This window comes from Mytilus californianus, unplaced genomic scaffold, assembly GCF_021869535.1.
Source record: "Mytilus californianus isolate M0D057914Y unplaced genomic scaffold, xbMytCali1.0.p SCAF_8, whole genome shotgun sequence".
Lineage (NCBI taxonomy): Eukaryota > Metazoa > Mollusca > Bivalvia > Mytilida > Mytilidae > Mytilus > Mytilus californianus.
Genome location: NW_026262734.1, coordinates 68,602,558 through 68,621,964, shown reverse-complemented (window position 1 = coordinate 68,621,964; position 19,407 = coordinate 68,602,558). Strand labels below are relative to the sequence as shown.

General features: G+C 31.8%; 1 protein-coding gene across 3 annotated transcripts in view; it reads left to right on the top strand.

Moving 5' to 3' along the window:
• Positions 1-10,341, top strand: part of LOC127713000 (uncharacterized) — a 51,079-nt gene extending 40,738 nt beyond the window's left edge. For 2 of the 3 annotated variants that reach the window (XM_052219588.1, XM_052219586.1), the window contains exons 11-14: positions 315-458; positions 3,822-3,885; positions 5,338-5,380; positions 10,085-10,341. In XM_052219588.1, coding sequence (XP_052075548.1) covers positions 315-458; positions 3,822-3,885; positions 5,338-5,380; positions 10,085-10,322 — 489 coding nt within the window. In that variant the 3' untranslated portion in view covers positions 10,323-10,341. The remainder of the gene's footprint in view (positions 1-314; positions 459-3,821; positions 3,886-5,337; positions 5,381-10,084) is intronic. The other variant, XM_052219589.1, reaches the window with a different exon arrangement.
• The last annotated feature ends 9,066 nt before the right edge of the window (positions 10,342-19,407 follow it).

The window sequence follows — 19,407 nt, the reverse complement described above, 5'->3', positions numbered from 1 at the left end:
TAATATTTAGTTCTTCAAGTAAATAAAAATAACTTGTACAGTAGTACCCCTGACTGTTTTAATGCCTCTAAGGAAAATTGTAGGCTAAATGAAGTGGTTGGCACAATTTGGAGTAATAGCAAGCATTAAGTTGCAAAAACCATATAATTATTGTTTTCAACAAAATCAGCTCTGGGTATATTGAGAAAATTTAGTAAATTGCTTTGTTCAAATTTTAGAAAGGCCATATAATCATGTCCTACTGATGAAAGATTGGGCAATGTAGGCTATTTGGAGAGACTGTTTCTTTAGTTTCTTAGGATTTGATGTTTCAGGATAGAGAATTTAGATCCTCACTTACTGAAGATGGGAACATAGAGAGTTTAGGTGGAGAATTGTTCCAGACACCAGTCAAATGGTTGGCAGCTATTCTTGGTAAACCAGTTCCTGATGTAAAGAAAAGTCAAGCTTACAAACAGGTATTCAACCGATCAAATTTTTTTTTTTTAATTATTTTTTTTTTAAAGACTGCAGAATTTGAAGTTTCTTTTTGTGGGTATAATTACTATAAATATGGACACAAAATATGTAATTTCAAGTTTTCATTCCACTTAAACATAAACAGAACACTTACATGACATACATGATAGATGCAATTATTAGATTTTCTACATAAAGAATATTTTAAAATCAGTTTTGTGTCAAACTTATGAAGCTTTTTGGTAAGTGAGCACATCTAAGGAGCACAAAAAAGTTCATATTGTGACTAGCAATTGACATTTTGATATTTTATTGGAAAAATCTGAAAATGTATTTATTGGATTGTATTTGTGTGGATATTAATTGTGATTTAAATAATTGTAGTTCTTTGTTTGTATTGCTAACTGGACTTAAGAAGACTTAAAATGTATTGTACAAACACCTGTCTATATTTAAAGACTGTATACACCCCTCTAGGAATATTTTGGTTGTTTTTGTCTTTAAGTTGTTGTCTCACTGACATATACTGCTGATTGATCATTATTATTCGTTGCATACCAATTTTTGTGATCATTTTATGGGTGGTAGTGAACCTCAAATTAAAATGTTCAACGAAGTGTAAATATCTGTACAAAACAAGACTTTGACAAAACCACAAAGTCAAATGTCCCTGAAATTTACAATTTTTTGTCAATACATGAAAATTGGTACACCCCAAAAAAATGAATCCACAATACCCCACATGTCCTTTTAATTATTTTTATAAGTTAATCTTAATCAACATAAGGTAAAATTATTGGTTGAGCTCCGGTTCTCCAGAAAGGTTAGCATCACCAATTTATAAACCATTGGTACATGTAAATTCTCTGATTCTGGAAAAGAGAGAAATTTTAGAAAAATCCAAGAATATTGCTTAATAGATATAGGAAGATGTGGTATGAGTGCCAATGAGACAACTCTCCATCCAAGTCACAATTTGTAAAAGTAAACCATTATAGGTCAAAGAATGGCCTTCAACACTGAGCCTTGGATCACACAGAACAGCAAGCTATAAAGGGCCCCAAAATGACTAGTGTAAAACCATTTAAACAGGAAAAACCAACGTTCTAATCTATATAATGAACGAGAAATGAGAAACACTTATGAACCACATCAACAAACGACAACCACTGAACATCAGGTTCCTGACTTAGGACAGGTGCAAACAAACGCAGCGGGTTTAAACGTTTTAATACGTGCCAACCTTCACCCTACCTGAAACAATAGTGTAACATCACAACATAGAAAGACACGCTATAAAATATCAATTGAAATGGCTTAACTCAATCAAACGGCATATTAACAAAAACAAGTGAACATGCAAACATTATACATGTATTGATATTATAGACCAATAGCTGCTAAAATCAAGGCACACATTTGCCTGAAATTTAATGAATTCTTCTTACTATCTATACATTTGATTTATGAATGAAAGGAGATGCGGGGTAAATGTCAAAGTGAATAGCATTAATCCATCAACTCAATCAGACCAAAATAAAAAAAAAAAACTTATTGTCTACAATCGTTGGACATGTTGATCATGTTGATGCACCTTGTCAAGGGCTAAATCTATTTCTCTAATTTTTTCACTATTTTCACATTGCCCAACCGATTGTGAAAACATTGTTCTCCTCACTAGTGAAATAACTGTTCTCTGCAAATGATTGGTCGAAATTTAATTATGACTTCAAATTTTCTTTATTTCTTCTGAATTTCCTATTGTGACGTCATGAAAAAAGGTGATCATGCCTGATGACGTCACATATAAAGAACACAACTTTCTGCAAATCTTTGAAAAGGAAGGATAAAAATCATAAATAACAGATTCCATCACTATAACTCGTGTTTTACGATATTTCTCCACTATCAACAGTTAAATTTTAATTATTTGAAAAGCTCAGCAAGCCTCACGTTTTAAATATTAAAATTTATCTGTCTCGAGTGGAGAAATATTCTAACACACTTGTTGTGGTGGAATCTATATTTCTCCAATTCTTACCTGATTTATACTTCTCTCAATCTGTTGATTACTTTTTTAAAATCAACCTGTTGTTTATTTTATCTGACAGCTCTTCATTGGTCAAAATTCAATTAAATTTTTTCAAAAATCTTTCCTATGAATTTCCTTTTGTGACGCCACTGAAAAAGTGACCATGCTTGATGACATCAAATATAAAGAAAACTTCTTTTTGTAGATAGTCGAAAATGAAAGATAAAGTTAGTCTACATATTGCCCATTAATCGTTAGTGAAACAGATTCCACCACAGCAAGCCTCAAGTTTCAAATATGAAAATTTAGCTGTCCGAAGTGGAGAAATATCGTATCACACTCAGTGCAGTGGTAGAATCTATATGTTTTATATGTGTAGTACTGTGTTTTCATTTTTATATGTGGTATACCAATTTTCATGGGTCACGAATTTAAGACTTCAATGAAGAATAATACCGAGAAATGTGTATTGAGTCGGATGTTTATTTCCGGTTATGTTGTGCAATTCTTGTATAGTGCTGACTTGCAATAAACATGGTTACCTAAAACATGTTTTTGAAATTAAACATAATAGTATTTTGATCAAATAAATAATTCTTAGAATATATATATATATCAGTGAGAATTTACTTTTTTTAAATTACAAGTTGTCAATAACATGTTCCGTGTCATAATTTGGTTTATTGGTGATTAAAAATCAATAGGATTAAGAATCAATCATTGCCAGTAGGTAATATTGGTTATGACAATAACATGAAATTTCACACCTTTGCCTTATTCAAATTATTGACAAACTTTCAATGAGGTAGCATAAGTATGACACCAATTGCTTTTCAAATAAAATTTGGATAAATTACCGTTGAAACTTTTTTGTATACTTAATTCAGGACAAAACAACATTTTTTTCATAATAAAATTTTAAAGGATGAATCCAGGAGTCATTTTTTAATGGCTGCTTATTATATCGTGTTTAGGGAAAATAAGTTGTATATTAAATGGCTTTGAATACCTTATAAAATTCCGAAAAGAAATTATCAATTGTAAAGCAAACAAATAACTATTTGCCCTTGTTCATGCTTGCAATCAAATGAACACTTCAACCTAGAATGACCAAGCCAGGATTTGACAATTCAAAACCTTTTCAGTGAATTTCTATCTTTTGTTTATCATTATTCAAACAGAGATCCAGGAATTTAGATATCCCACAAACTGTCTTTTTTCTCTATCCGCGAAAATTGATACCCACGAAAATAAATGAATCCACAGTAGTTGACATTCCCAAAACAGGTTCCTGTTACACAAGATTTCAATTTGTATGTTTTTTTGATAGGTTCATTACAGAGGGAGGTCATTAATAAGAATCATAGAAGAACCCACCTTAGTAGATAATGAAGGTAAGGAGACATAATTGAAAAAATATTGAATTCATTTCTAATCTTAACATCAAAATGTTTTAAAATAACCAATGAAGCATGAGATTGCCTCCATTATCAGTATCTGATCAATATGATTCTGTAAAAGATGCTAAAACCTCTAAATCAATATGATACATGCATGTATTTTGAAATTGGATACGAAGCAAAAAAGTTGCTACTCTGACAAATACTGTTTTTATTTGGATGATCCTTTGGTAAAAAATAATTTTCATTATATTATGTCAATTTTTGGAAGTTTTGTTTAAGTATGACCCATTTCAAACATGATGGCAGAGAAATTTGGCCCCGAAATAAACCTATATATATTTACTTCCAGAAGTAGTTGCAGGTATATGTGCACTATATTCCACCTTTTTTAAAAAGATTATGATCTTTGGACAAAAGTTTTCTTATTAAAAATCATGTTTTTTCTTTATTTTTTAAAGATAGTCCATATTCACAAAAAAATGGTTAATTTCAATGACATTTCATAAGTTTTAATAAAAAGATTGTTGCATTGTAATGACCTTTGCAAGTCCTACAAAATTATTGTTTGAACAGGTTTTTGTTAAAAAATGCAAAATTAAAAAAGTATTATTTATTGTCTCGCCTTGACGAAGTCAAAAAGCGAGACATAGGTATGCTGTTTGCGGCGGCGGCGTCAATAATTGATTAGTTTGTGATTAGGTCTAGTTTATGTTGAACCACTAGTGGTAGGTCAATGATATTTGGTATGCAGTGGTATAAGCATTGGCACATCTCATTACCATGGAGATTATTTTGCCCCGCCCCCTCAGTTATGGTCTATTGACCTTGAAATTTTGCTGACGGTAGTTTAAATGTATTAGTTTGTGATTAGGTCAGTTTATGGGGAACCACTAGTGGTAAGTTAATGATGATTGGTATGCAGTTGTATAAGCATTGGCACATCTCATTACCATGGAGATTATTTTGCCCTGCCCCCTCAGTTATGGTTTATTGACCTTGAAACTTTTGCTTAGTTTTCATGTAATAGTTTGTGATTAGGTCAGTTTATGGGGAACCACTAGTGGTAGGTCAATGATATTTGGTATGCATTTGTATTAGCATATCTCATTACCATGGAGATTATTTGACCCCGCCCCCTCAGTTATGGTCTATTGACTTTGAAATTTTATTTAGTTTACATGTATTAGTTTGTGTTTAGGTTAATTTGTTTAAAGGGAACTACTTATGATAAGTCAATGGTATTTGGTATGCAGTTGTATTAGCATTTGCACATCTCATTTCATGGAGATTGTTTAGCCATGTACCTTCAGTCATGGTTCATTGACTTCTAATATTTACAAAACTTACATGTTAAAGTGTTGCTATTTTAATTTCAACATTTGCATTATCGAAATTACAAAAAGGCGAGACATATCTCTGTGTTAACAGTTTATTGCTTTTCAGAAGATGACAGCTATCAATATGAAAGCAAAGAAAGAGATAACCAGTAAGATCACATCTTTGATTTATTTAAGTTTTAAAGATTAATTGTTAGAACTATAAATTTCAAACCTCATTATGTTTTCTTAAGAATATTTCATAGATCCAAGAAAGAAAAAAATCTATTTGTGAAACTTGGAATTGGTAATTGGATTCTTCATGTATGCAAGGAAACCAATTAATTGTTTTTTTAAAAGTTATTTTTAGTAATAGTTGTAACATGCACCTTTTATATAAAAAAAAAAGAATAAGATGCAAGGTCTTGCTACTAGTCTAATCTTAGCATTGATGGAATCTAAATATGGGAATGAAAATTAATAAAAATTCTTATATGACGTGCTTCTTTCTCTTTGTAAACAACACCATGATAAAATTCTCAAGATATCTATACTTAGCGATGACTCAGAGATGTACATAATAATTGCTGTTACAATATACCTCTCATGTAAATCCATGTGTATCATAACCTATGTGCAAACGCTATCCTGATTTTGCTGTGTTAAAAATTGCAATTGAAAAAAAACTACAGAACCTTTATTCTTATTCTGATGCATAACAAAAAGAATTAATGCATAAGAGCTCAGAAAAATGTACAGAATTAAAATAAAATAAAATTCCATGAAATTCCATTAATGATTTTTGGCGCATTGAAGTCATTTCATAACATGTCGTCATACGAAGGTAAACCCCAAAGCTGAAGGTTTTTCCGTTGTATGAACCCTCCAAATTTGGATAATATTGCAATTAAATGGAGTTTTGAGGTAGGTGTTGTTTTATTATACCCCATGCAACGAGTTGCGGAGGGAATAATGTTTTTGACCCGTCCGTCCGTCCATCTGTCCCGCTTCAAGTTAAAGTTTTTGATGAAAGTTGAACTCCAATCAACTTGAAACTTAGTATACATGTTCCCTATGATATGATCTTTCTAATTTTAATGCCAAATTAGAGTTTTGTCCCCAATTTCACGGTCCACTGAACATAGAAAATTTCAGGTTAAAGTTTTTGGTCAAGGTAGTTTTTGATGAAGTTGAAGTCCAATCAACTTTAAACTTAGTGCACATGTTCCCTATGATATGATCTTTCATATTTTAATGCCAAATTAGAGTTTTGACCCCAATTTGAAGGTCCACTGAACATAGAAAATGATAGTGGGAGTTGGGCATCCGTGTACTATGGACACATTCTTGTTACTGATGTAGTTACTGCTGTGTTTGTATAAAGATTTTTTTAATCCATAATTTTTATGTATTTATGTTTAAATGCACAGTGAAAGCAAACTTATAAAACTATTAGAAAAATGCTTACCTATAGGGAAAATGCTTAAATAGTCAGGGAATTTTTCATCTTTGCATTTAATTTGAAAATTTGATTTTTGAAGTGAAATGATACACATATAATTTACAGAGCTTTAAAATAAAATAAGTTTGGTTCTTCTTATATTGACCAACATACCAACTATATTGAATTATTTAAAAATTTCCAAATTTTTAACAAAATATCAAAAAAAATCCTTAACCAAGCAGTTTTTATGCCCTGTCTATGGTCGTAGTGGGCATTATGTCTTCTGGTTTGTGTGTCTGTCTGTTCTAAAGTAAGTCCATTAGTGTGTCCATACCAAGGTAAATTTTTTGGTTAAGGTATTTTATAATGACTATGTGGTTACATCAACTTTGAACATAGTACACCCTGTTCATTATGATGGGAACGTTTTAAATTCTATACCAAATAATAGTTTTAATGGCATCATTTGTCATTGACCTCATTTTCATGGTTCATTGGTCAATGTTAAGTTCCTGTTGTTTGGTCCTCCTCTCAGATCCTATAAGCAATAGATCAACTAATTATCTGGTGTATAGAGTGAATCTAGGGTTTACATGCCTGTCTGGCAGGTTCATCTGACCTTAACCTCATTTTTATGGTTCATTGGTCATATCTCATCATGGCCAACACCAATATTTAGTTTTCCTGGTTAAGCCTGTTTTTTAAGATATTATACACAATAGGTCAACTATATTTGGTGATTGTTAGGTGTACATGTCTGTCTGTCATGTATCATCTGACGTTGACCTCAGTTTCATGGTTCATTGGTCAATGTTAAGCTTTCACAGTTTTGGTTTGTTTCTTTGATGACATTAAGCAAAGGGTCTACTATATTTGGTGTATGGAATGATTTTAAGGTGTACATGTACAATTTTGTATGTCTGCCAGGGTTTATCTGACCTTGACCTTATTGTCATCGACCAATGATAATGTTAACCTTATGTGATAATTGCAATAAAACCTTTTCAACATTGAATCAATCATGGTCAGTACAGCAGGGGAGACATTTCAGCGTGTGCACTCTTGTGTTTTAATTTGTCAAAAACAAAATCAATATTTATATTAGTACATGTACTGATAAAATCAATATTCAAAGATCTTAATACCATGTTGAATTGATATCCTTTAAGAATAAGTTTATTCACATGATCAATGAGTTTACATGGATCATATGTACACATGTTCATTCTGAGATGACCTTTTATAATCATATGCCAAATTATTATTTTGACCTGATTTCATTGTTTAATGAACATGAACATATGATAGAGCTAGTGTGACATGGTGTCCTATAGACACATATTCTTGTTATGACGTAATATTCGAAAATCTCATCATAGTCAACATCAAATGCTATATTATAAAAATAAGAGGTTGGTGGGAATCTGCCCTGACTCCATTTAACTCTTATTTTAATATTTAATTCCATTAGTAACCAATTTAATGGTTCTAACGAGATAAGAGTTCAAATGTGTTTTTTTATAAAAAAAAATATTCAACAAATAAAACTACAACTTCCTGTTCGTGGTTTTTTTTGGCCTTTACTTATCTGTGAGTATGTTGCAGGGTCACACAGTTAACACACAGTTAATGAGTGCATGCAGGATTCAAAAATTCTATTTCTTTTATAAAAAAAACAACAAAGTTCAAAATGATATGGTTAAAACAGTTTTCAATTTGATATTCAGAAAAGGAAATGTTAAGATTATATAATTAAAACAGCTATTAATTTGACATTTAAAACAATGAAGGTCAAGGTAACATTATTTAATCAGCTAGCACCATGATCACTTTTATGTATAAAACAATAAAGGTCAAGGTTACATGATTCAAACTTTTATCCGTTTGACATTTAAAACAATAAAGATCAAAATTACATGTGAAAAAACATAATGAAGCATGTACAAACTTCAAAAACTAGGGGGAGATAACTGGATTCTGGTAATTGTAAGGTGATAGACATGCATCAAAATGTCATCAAATGTTAGAAATGAGACAATCAAACATCCGTAATAATCAGAGTCTAGAAAAGTAATGAATAAATGTATCAGAGACTCTAGAACATCCGCAATGATCAGAGTCTAGAAAAGTAATCAATAAATGTATCAGTGACTATCAAACATCCGCAATGGTCAGAGTCTAGAAAAGTAATCTATAAATGTATCAGAGACTATCAAACATCTGTAATGATCAGAGTCTAGAAAAGTAATCAATAAATGTATCAGAGACTATCAAACATCCACAATATCCAGAGTCTAGTAAGAAATCAATAAATGTATTAGAGACTATCGAACATCCACAATGATCAGAGTCTAGAAAAGAAATCAATAAATGTATCAGAGACATTCAAACTTCCACAATGATCAGAGTCTAGAAAAGTAATCAATAAATGTATCAGAGACTATCGAACATCCACAAAGATCAGTCTAGAAAAGTAATCAATAGATATATCAGAGACATTCAAACATTCACAAAGATCAGATAGTCTAGAAAAGTAATCAATAAATGTATCAGAGACAATCAAACATCCACAATGATCAGAGTCTAGAAAAGTAATCAAGAAATGTATCAGAGACTATCAAACATCCACAATGATCAGAGTCTAGAAAAGTAAACAATAAATGTATCAGAGACTATCGAACATCCACAAAGATCAGTCTAGAAAAGTAATCAATAAATGTATCAGAGACTATCGAACATCCGCAATGATCAGAGTCTAGAAAAGTAATCAATAAATGTATCAGAGACTATCAAACATCCACAAAGATCAGAGTCTAGAAAAGTAATCAATAAATGTATCAGAGACTATCAAACATCCACAATGAAGAAATATATTAAGATACACAATAGAAATCTACCATTGGCATAGTTCCCAACATTGGACAGGCTAAGTTATAAATATTCAGCAAATTATAATAGATGATTTGTTCTCAGATTGCACCCTTTGAAATTTCATCACAAATTTGTTTTCTCTTAATCGATTTATGACTTTTGAACAGTGGTTTACTACTATTGACTTTATTACACTCTTGAAATATTTGAAAATAAATTAAGACATTTTGTCCAGTAAAAACCAAAACAGTTTGAAGTTAATATTTAGCTGAATGCTTGAGAAAATTTCAGTATTTTGATTTCCAGTTGGAAGGACTCTTTAACGCCATTTAGAACAAAAACTTTCCTGAATCTTATTATTAAAAGATTTAAAGCAAATTATTGCCAATGACCATGGAATGGAATCTGAAAATGGACTTTAGGGAATTTTTCATCACAAAAAGGGCACACTTAACGTTTAATGCTTGAATTGTAAAAAAAATATTCACTTTTAAAGTACATGTAATATATATGCAGGACCAACAGTTTTATAAGTTACTTATAGTTATCTATATTTCAGGTGTGAAGATATAGCTCCAGTTTGCCTGTGTAGTAATAGTTTCAATGATAAAAGTAGTAACAAAGGCTCTGATTCAACTGGAAGTTTAAAGATCATCTTACACATGTCCAATATAAAACTTTTGGATGTAACAGATTTTACCAAAGACAATGATTTACCCGAAAATTTCTGGAATGATGACTTCTGTAAAGTTAAACTTTGTGATGAATTGTGGAAGGATATTGACAATTGGAATTAAAATGTGTCATATTAGCTTTTGTCAGTGTAGTCTGTTCTTTCAAACTCATCTGGCCCTTAAGAGCAATATGAGCTATTGCCATGACTTTGTCTCTAATGATTTTTTATGCCTTTTTCATCGTAAACTTGTTTCAAAGATCTCCTCTGAAACTTTTATACAAATGTTTACCAATCTTGTCATGATTGATGTTTTGGAAGTTTAGATTATAGTTTATCAATTACATTTTGGTCCATCAAGCAAAATGGCTACAATGGCTAAAAATAGAACTTTAAAGCAAGATGCAATTAATTGTCTCATTTCTTGAAAACCATATTTAGAAACCGAAATTCTGCTGGGATAAAAAGGTTCAGAATTTCAAGATCTAGCTACCTTACATGCAGGTAATCTTCATTTCTAACTAAAATAGTCAGATGACTCCTTGTATGACAATTTATGATCAATTTTAGAGTTTTTTTGCTCATTAATTTGAAAACGAAACTGTCACGAGAATTAAAAGGTTAGCATCACAAGATCAAATGCTAATCATGATTGAAATATTATAGAAGTTATTACCCAATTGACCAGTTTTAATATTTTGCCTATTATCTTGAAAATTATAATCAAAAGTAAAATAACAAAAATACCGAACTCCAAGGGAAATTCAAAATGGAAAGTCCTTTATAAAATGGCAAAAAAATCAAAAGCTCAAACATATCAAACGAATGGAAAACAACTGTCATATTCCTGATTTGGTACAGGCATTTCCTTATGTAGAAAATGGTTGATTAAACCTGGTTATATAGCTAGCTAAACCTCTCATTTGTATGATATTCCCATAGAATTCCATTATATTGACAACAATGTGTGAGCAAAACAAACAGACATGATAGGTTAAAATGTCAAAAATTGGGGTACAGCAGTCAACATTGTGTTATAATCTTAATCACTATAAAAGCAGACAACTGTGTCAACAAAGAAAAACGAAATGGCATATAGACACTCTATAGACAAAACACATAAGCAAAAATGATTAACAAGAATACACATAATGACCATAGCAGAAAAAATTAATAACAATGGCAAGATGTATAAATACCGAGCCATGCAAAAGGATATCAAAAATGGACTAAACAGTAAAGATTAAAAATATACAAAGACAAATAAAAGAACACCATAACACGTAATTAAGATGATAAACAACGTCAGTACCTAGAATCTATACTTCAAGACCATCATGTATTATTTGTGAAGTTGATACAGAGCTTTTATCAACAAGGTCTTGGTATCTTCCAATGAGCTTTTTTAGAAAAAGGATGAGACGTCTTTGACATAACCCTTGTTAATCAACTTTCTGCTCTGAAATGGTGACATTTACAGAACTGTTTACAGAAACAGTAGACAGAAACTGTTACAACAGCACAAAAGATCCAACAAAATGCCAATATGAATGCTACTATATAAATCAACTCATTAAAGCAGTTCTTTAATACCCTTGAATGACAATTTCTTATGAATTGCTTAGCATTTCTGGCTTTTATCTTTGCAACTGTTACATATAAACATCAAACTTATTTAACCATACAAATCTACACATTGAAAAATAAAAATGATAAATATATAAACTCATCATAGATACAGAGAAGCAGCAAAACAAGATTGGAAAATTATTTTTTTGGTTGTTAAAATTTTGCCAATCCATTTTTCGCAACTTGAAATTCAACAGCTTAAGATAAAGTATTTTGGTAGCAATTTTTTCACAAAATACGTTGATAGGACTCATGCATTGCCATATTTGTTTGGCCTGAGACATCTGTGACGAATGTCACAGAATGGGAGACAAACCACATCTGGTAACATATGCCTCATGGTCTGAAATTTCCATCTGGCATATGTCTGTAGTCCTTGACCTCATTTCCATGGTTAAGCGACAAAAACTATATAGTTTCTTATCATTTGATAATTTTTTAAGTTGTAAGAGAACAACTTTAATTGGTAAATATCATGGTTTACAGTATTCATCACCCCACTTTGACCTCATTTGATTGATAAAAGGTTGAAGGTTAAAGTTAAGTTTCTTGATAAGACCTCTTTTTTCAGATATAGAAAGCAATAGGTCAACTATTTTTGGTTTATAGAATGGTTGTAAGGTGTGTATGCTTATCAGACAGGGTAAATATTACCTTGACCTAATTTTTTATGGTTCATCGATCAGTGTAAAGTTTTTTATGAGGTCTGTTTCTCAGAATTTATGTTATAAGTCAACAATTATCAATATGTAGAATTATTGTAAGATGCTATTTCCATCTGACCTTGACTTGGTTTTCAAGGTTCATTGGTAAATATATTTTATGAGATCTGTTTTTCAGATGCAAAATGTAATACTAGTAGGTAATATATTCAGTGTACAGAATGATTGAAAGACATACCTGCCAATACACTAGTTCTAGGAGAGAGTTCATTTTCGCTAAAAGAAAATGAAATATCCCCATTTGGACCTGACACCTGCAGGAAGGTCAAAATATCCCTATTTGACAAAAAAGATAAACACCCAATTTTTACCCCATCATTATATAGGTTGTATTGATAGTACATGTATTTGAATAATTTCCTATGTTTGAATTTCACCATTTTTATAGGGGAGGATTTTTTTGCCATTTGTGATGATCAAACATTTTGTTGTACACACGTATCTAAAGAAATCTGTTTAAAGATAATCTAATTTGATCATTTTCTGCTGAAATATTAAAATATATACTTCGTATCTTATTACAAAATTTTGTAATGAAAAAAGGTTGTAACACATAATCCCCTTAATCTTAGGGGAGGTTTTTCCACATGGCAGGTATTGTTAGGAAGTGGTCCATCTTACCTTGACCTCATTTTTATGATTCATTGATAATGTTTTATTTATGTGATGTCAATTAGTATCAGTAAACCAGGTAAGACATTTTAGTGTCCAGCCAAAACACCCTTCCCTAGAAACAGAATTATGTTCTCAACTTCATATTTTGGTCACTTGGGACATGCACATACAGGACAAAGAGGGTTTAATATGTTTGTAAGCGCCCAAACCTCCCCTAACATGGGACAGTGCTGTAACATCACAATTAGAGAACTATCTACCAGAGTTCAAATGACGAAGATATAAGCAATTATAGGTCAACTTACAGCCTGCGACAATGAGAAAAACCCATACTGTATAGGCGGCTTTAGGGAGCTACCATTTGATTTTTAAATTATCATCCTACCTTTTTTTTTTTGCAAAGTTGCTCATCCTGCCTTTTTTTTACTTAAAACTCCTGTCATGTCTTTTTTTTAATTTCATCCTAGCCCCCCCCCCCCCCTAAAAATCAAAAGGTCCCGACATGCAATATATGAAACAGTTCAAACGAGAAAACTAATGCCCTAATTTATAACAATACAATTTACAAAAAAACAACAAATACGACAGACATATGTAAGAGATAAATTTGTCCTGGTAAAATATGTCCGGGCGGACACATATTACTAGTATAAAAAGTCCATGGTTACAGAATTTACTAGTATTTTTAGTCCGATGTTAGTAATTTATGTCCCCAGACTAATTTTCCAAAGAATTCAAGTCCATGTCATTAATATTCCTAGGTAAAAACGTCCATGTCCTGTTTTATAGGAAAAATATTAATCAATTAAATCATTTACATTTAAACCATGGAAATTTGAATGTTATGTATTAATATTGTTTAAGAGTTGTGTATTTATATTTAAAAAAAATGTATGTCCTCGGACTAATTTTCCTAGGACATCATGTCCATGTCATTAATATTCCTAGGTAAAATCGTCCATGCCCTTTATTTTAAAAGGTAAATACAGAATGTGGCTGGTTTAACATATTTGTGAGCACTCAAACCTCCTCCTAACCAAGGTAAAGTGGCGTCACAGCATAACATGAGAACAAACTGTTATCAAAGTACTGAAGTACTGAACATCGGATGACCGCAAGTTCTGGTGGATGGTCAAAAGGACTTGTCTCAGAAAAAAAAACCACATCTCTATACCTGAAAGTTAGTTTAAGGAACATAGATATATTTTTTTCTGAGACAAGTTCCTGTGTGGATGATGAATAAATGACAAGGAATTCAACCTCACCGTTATAACTATTATATTGTAGTGATATAATCATTTGTTATCAGTATACTCTGGTTTGTTGTTATATATTATATTAATATTTGTATAACAGTTATATATAATTTTCATCAATTTGTATATCATTCATTCTATTCTACCATTCTAATGATAGTGCAGTGCAAGTGCATGGTGGATACTCTTCTGTAATAATTCGTTTTTCTAATAGATTGAATTTGAGTAGGCATTCATATTTTCCCGCCTTTGTTACAAAACCTTCTTGAGATATTCTTCCGCATGCGTTAACACAGATTTTCGGTATTCTTGATTTGCTATTGATATATATATTTCTCACGACAAAACATTTTCATATCATTTATCTATGTTCTTAAAAAATATTTTCATAAATATTTATTGATGAAATTAATATATAACAAGCGATAAGGAATGTTATTTTGCACTCGATAATATCCGCGTAATTATACGAAATACGTTCGGTTATCAATCAAAAACGCAAGTCACGTGGGTAGAAATGTCTGCGGCAACATAACACCAGAATGCCCTCACGGTCATCCGCTGTAAAAATCAGTCGGAAATAGCTTAACTCAATGATCGGTACCATTAGCACAAAAAAATACACAACACCTAACATAAAAACAATAGACACAAAGCAACAATATGTAAGAGTTTTCACAGTTACTAAAAGCTAGTTCAATTACAATTATACAACATGTTCTCACAGACTAAAGAATCAATCAGTACACATCCAACGCATATAATCGGCAGGTGCAGGATCACCCAAAATAAAAAAAAAAAAACAACGTGCAAAATACCAAATGGTTATGCCTTGAGGTCATAATATAAATATTTATGTAAAAAGAGTCTAGCAAATACAAAAACAAAATTCCTTTAAATTAATTTGTCTATGCATGGCAGGATGTTCAAATTCTGAAGGGTCATTTGATCTGTTAAAATTGCCGCGTAAGCTTATAAAGAAAAATAATGACTATACATGAGATGTCATCTTTCAAGGGGATTAAGTACAAATACAAATCTATCTTTAGGATATAAATAAAATGCGGCATTAGTATCCATGATCTTGCTTCTTCGGCAAAAGGGCTAATTCTAGATCTTTTTCTTTTTGTTTAACCAAATGAATTTCAATAAACAATTTCTGTCTTCGGAAGCTAAAATCAGTGATTTCTTTGTAAGAATGTATTGATAATTTAAAAAACAACCATAAGATTGTTTTAGGGAAGGTAGAAAAAATATTTGGCGTCCGTCGTCTGGTCTGTCGTCATAAATTTTGATACTGAAAAAACCTTCATCGCTGCAACTTCTAGACCAATTGTGACCAAAAGTGACCAAGTTGTATGAATTTTCCTTAAGACGTTTGGTTAAAAAATAAAAACGGGTGACGATCTGACCCTCAACATTTGGGCTGTTGGTAACAAAAATAACATAGTGATAAAACTGCAGTTTTTGAACTAGGTCTGAATACTAAAGCAGTTAGAGGAACATAGACATTGTAAAAATCATAAACAGGTCAAGATCTATCTACCCGTAAAATTTCCAGAAAATAAGATAACTCATTTTGGATTAATTCCCCCTGACATGTTTAGTTTTAGCAAATTATGAAGATTTTGGTTTTTATCTTGAAAACTTTTTTTTATAGAAAGAGGGAAAGTATTAATAGTAAAAATGACAAGCAAAGTCAAATCTTCAAATAAGTCAAGTGGCCAATATCGTCAGTTGACACCTTCTTTTTTATTGGAGTTATTGCCCATGAATATCAAATTTTGTTTTAGTTTTATTATTTCTTAGCAGAAACTATAATAAATTTGGAGAAACTGTAAATAGCAAAAATGTTCAGCAAAATAAGAGCTACGATGATAAGTCGCATCGCTGAAATAGTCATCCAAATCATTGTAGGAGTTATTGCCCTTGCATAACGATTTTTATGTGATTTCTGCGGTTGAAAGAATTGTTATGGCAAACATTATCAGTAAAATAAGAATGATCTACAAATTAGTTAAATTACAACCTTTTTTTTCTTCAATTTTTGCAATTTATCTTTCAACTATAATGAAAATAATTAAAATATAAAACTTGGCTCAGCTTAAATGAGTAGCAATACAAGATGAAGACTCACACGGCTTTCATTCATCATACGCACTCTTGTTGGTTTGAATGATTTTAATGCAAAATGCCAGTTGAGTGATACAGACTCCCTGGAGTCTCTAGTTTTTGTTTTGTTAGGTGAAGACATGAAAGGTAGCCGCTTAAATTCCAAATCATTTCGAATAAACACTGAACATAGAGATAGACAGAAAACTGCAAACTCATGATAACATTTTAACTGCGTGTATTCAAATTTTTCGCTGTTATGTTCTTGTCCAAACTAATTTACAACAACAAAAAATTATAAGAGAACTGTTTACCTTAAAAAGTTCAATGCATTGGTAACAACCATAATGATTACTATAAAATCTTGTCAAGTATAAAGGAGGCAGAAGGTTTCAGAGAAGAAGATGACAATGAAAAGTTGACGGACGATGTGTGCCAAAGGATGCCAATACGGTTCACATAGCTTTCAGTAATTGCGAGTACTTTTATCGTTTATTTGTGTCATTTGTCTTTTTGTTTTGCATCTGTGCTATGGTATGTGTTTTGCTCATTGTTGAAGGCCGTAACAGTGACCCATAGTTGTTAATTTCTATGACATTTAGTCTATTGTGGAGAGTTGTCTCATTGGCAATGAAACCACATCTTTTTTTTATAAGTACTGATCTGACGGGTTAAGCCCTTTCCCAGTGATTTTTAAATTTTGTTTATTTGTTGAATTGTCATACCGCTGCCCTAGACGATGGCCCGGGAGGGTTGAGCGCTCACAAACTTGTCCAACGCTGCCACATATGCTTGTCACAATCAGTGGTTGTCGTTGGTTCTTGTTTGTCATATTCGTTTTTCGTTCATTTTAACAGTAGAAAATCAGACCAATGGTCTTCTGTTTTTATTTTTTTACTGATTTTGTCACATCTGTACCGTTTATAGATTATAATACACCCAGGGTGTTGCTCATTGTCAAGGCCATACGGGGTAATGCAATTGTTCATCTCTTATTGTCCTATACGAGTCAGTTTTAATTAATCAGTTATCACGGTATGGAAAAGAAGCCTAGATCAGTTATTCAAGAGAACGTATGTCTAAAGGGTGAAACTAAAAGCAACAATAGTTAGATTATCTTAACTCGTAAATTAATTTGGAATAGACCAATCAAGATGTCTCTAGTGAGATGAGACACAGATCAAGGAAGACAGAGCAAAAGTTCAATGTCGCTTTAACTTATATGTACTGTGCTATCTTTTGAAAGATGTTTCAGTAAGCATTTTATGTTAAGGAATTAACAATTATAGGGACATTTAATCAATTTTATCAAACTATTATATTAAGATATTTTTTTCATCTGATATTGAATTGAACTGAATATGTTGCCCTTTTAAGTAATATGTATAAAGAGATTGAAGATACCACGGGCCGGGATATTCAAAACCCATTAGTCGAAAAAAAAAACTAACGACGCCATGGCAAAAAAAAAAAAACAAACGAAAAGACGAACTAGTCTACAAAACACAACATAGAAAACTAAGGATTGAGCAAGACGAACCCCATCAAAAACCGGAGGTGAACCTATGTGCTCCTGTATAGTTTCGATTATATGAAAATTATACAGTGAAATGAATGTCCAACGTTAAAATATAGATGTCAGACATCAGATTGAATAAATTCCTTTCAGACAATTATATTGATAGATACAACGTTAGATAATAATTAAGATTAACGTTTGTCAAAATCACCATCTCCGTATCAGGACCATCCAGCACGAAGCCAGGACTCGCCATCACAAAACCAAAGCATGTCTTTACTGTAAAAATGCATGCTTTAAAGAAATTGATATGTCGGTTTTTTTACAAAATTATTATGTCTTCGGCTTTCGGTATAGAAAGCGGACTACAGGAGCATTTTTATTTATATTTCTTTTCCGTTCCATATGTTCTTAAAATTAATACTTTTGTGTTAAGCATCCGGAAACAGTATAGCCAACCAGCTTTGTAATTGCTCGCCGTTGACCAGGAAGAAATAAAATTAAAACATATCAACTATATTCTTTCATCTGTTATTCAAGACAACCTGCACAATCACCTTTTTGGCTTTGTTTCCATATTTCCAGCATCTATCAGGACCAAATAATTAGCACAGAATATTTTCTCGCAGGACAACCTTACCCATCGTGAATTTGTACATGATGAAAAAAATTCCAATTCTCCGCACTTTAAAGAACTTGTGCATCCACTCTTTAGACGGGTCCATATGTGACCTGTTTTAAGACAGAACTTAAATTTGACCCATTTTCCACTTGTTTTTCCATGGCAATGCGCCCTTCTCCAGGTTAATCAAGATTGCAGACTGTAACATTTGATATATTGTTAAAGAGAGGCGAAAGATACCTAAGAGATAGTCAAACTCATAAGTCAAAAATAAACTGACAATACCAAGGCAAATAAAAAGGGAAAACGACGAAAAGACAAACAACAGTACACAAACAAAACATAGAAAACTATAGACTGACCAACACGAATCCAACCAAAAAACAAGGGTAATCTCAGGTGCTCCGGAAGAGTAAACTTATTCTCATCCGGGATATGTACTAAGTTTTTGGCACTTGATAATTAAATTTACGCGTATAATAATTACAGGCATCCCTACAAATTCCTACAAATGAAAAGTTACTATTATCAGAATACTTCAATTATTCGTATCTTTGCTGATTTCATGTGAATTAGTATGAACTGGTTTTTCATTAGAGGGATATATTGTCTAAAGTTAGAATTAGACCGAAGCACCTGAGATCACCCCCAGTTTTGCTGAGATTCGTATTACTCAGTCTCTAGTTTTCTATGTTGTATTTTGTGTACTGTTGTTTGTCTGGTGGCCTTTTCTT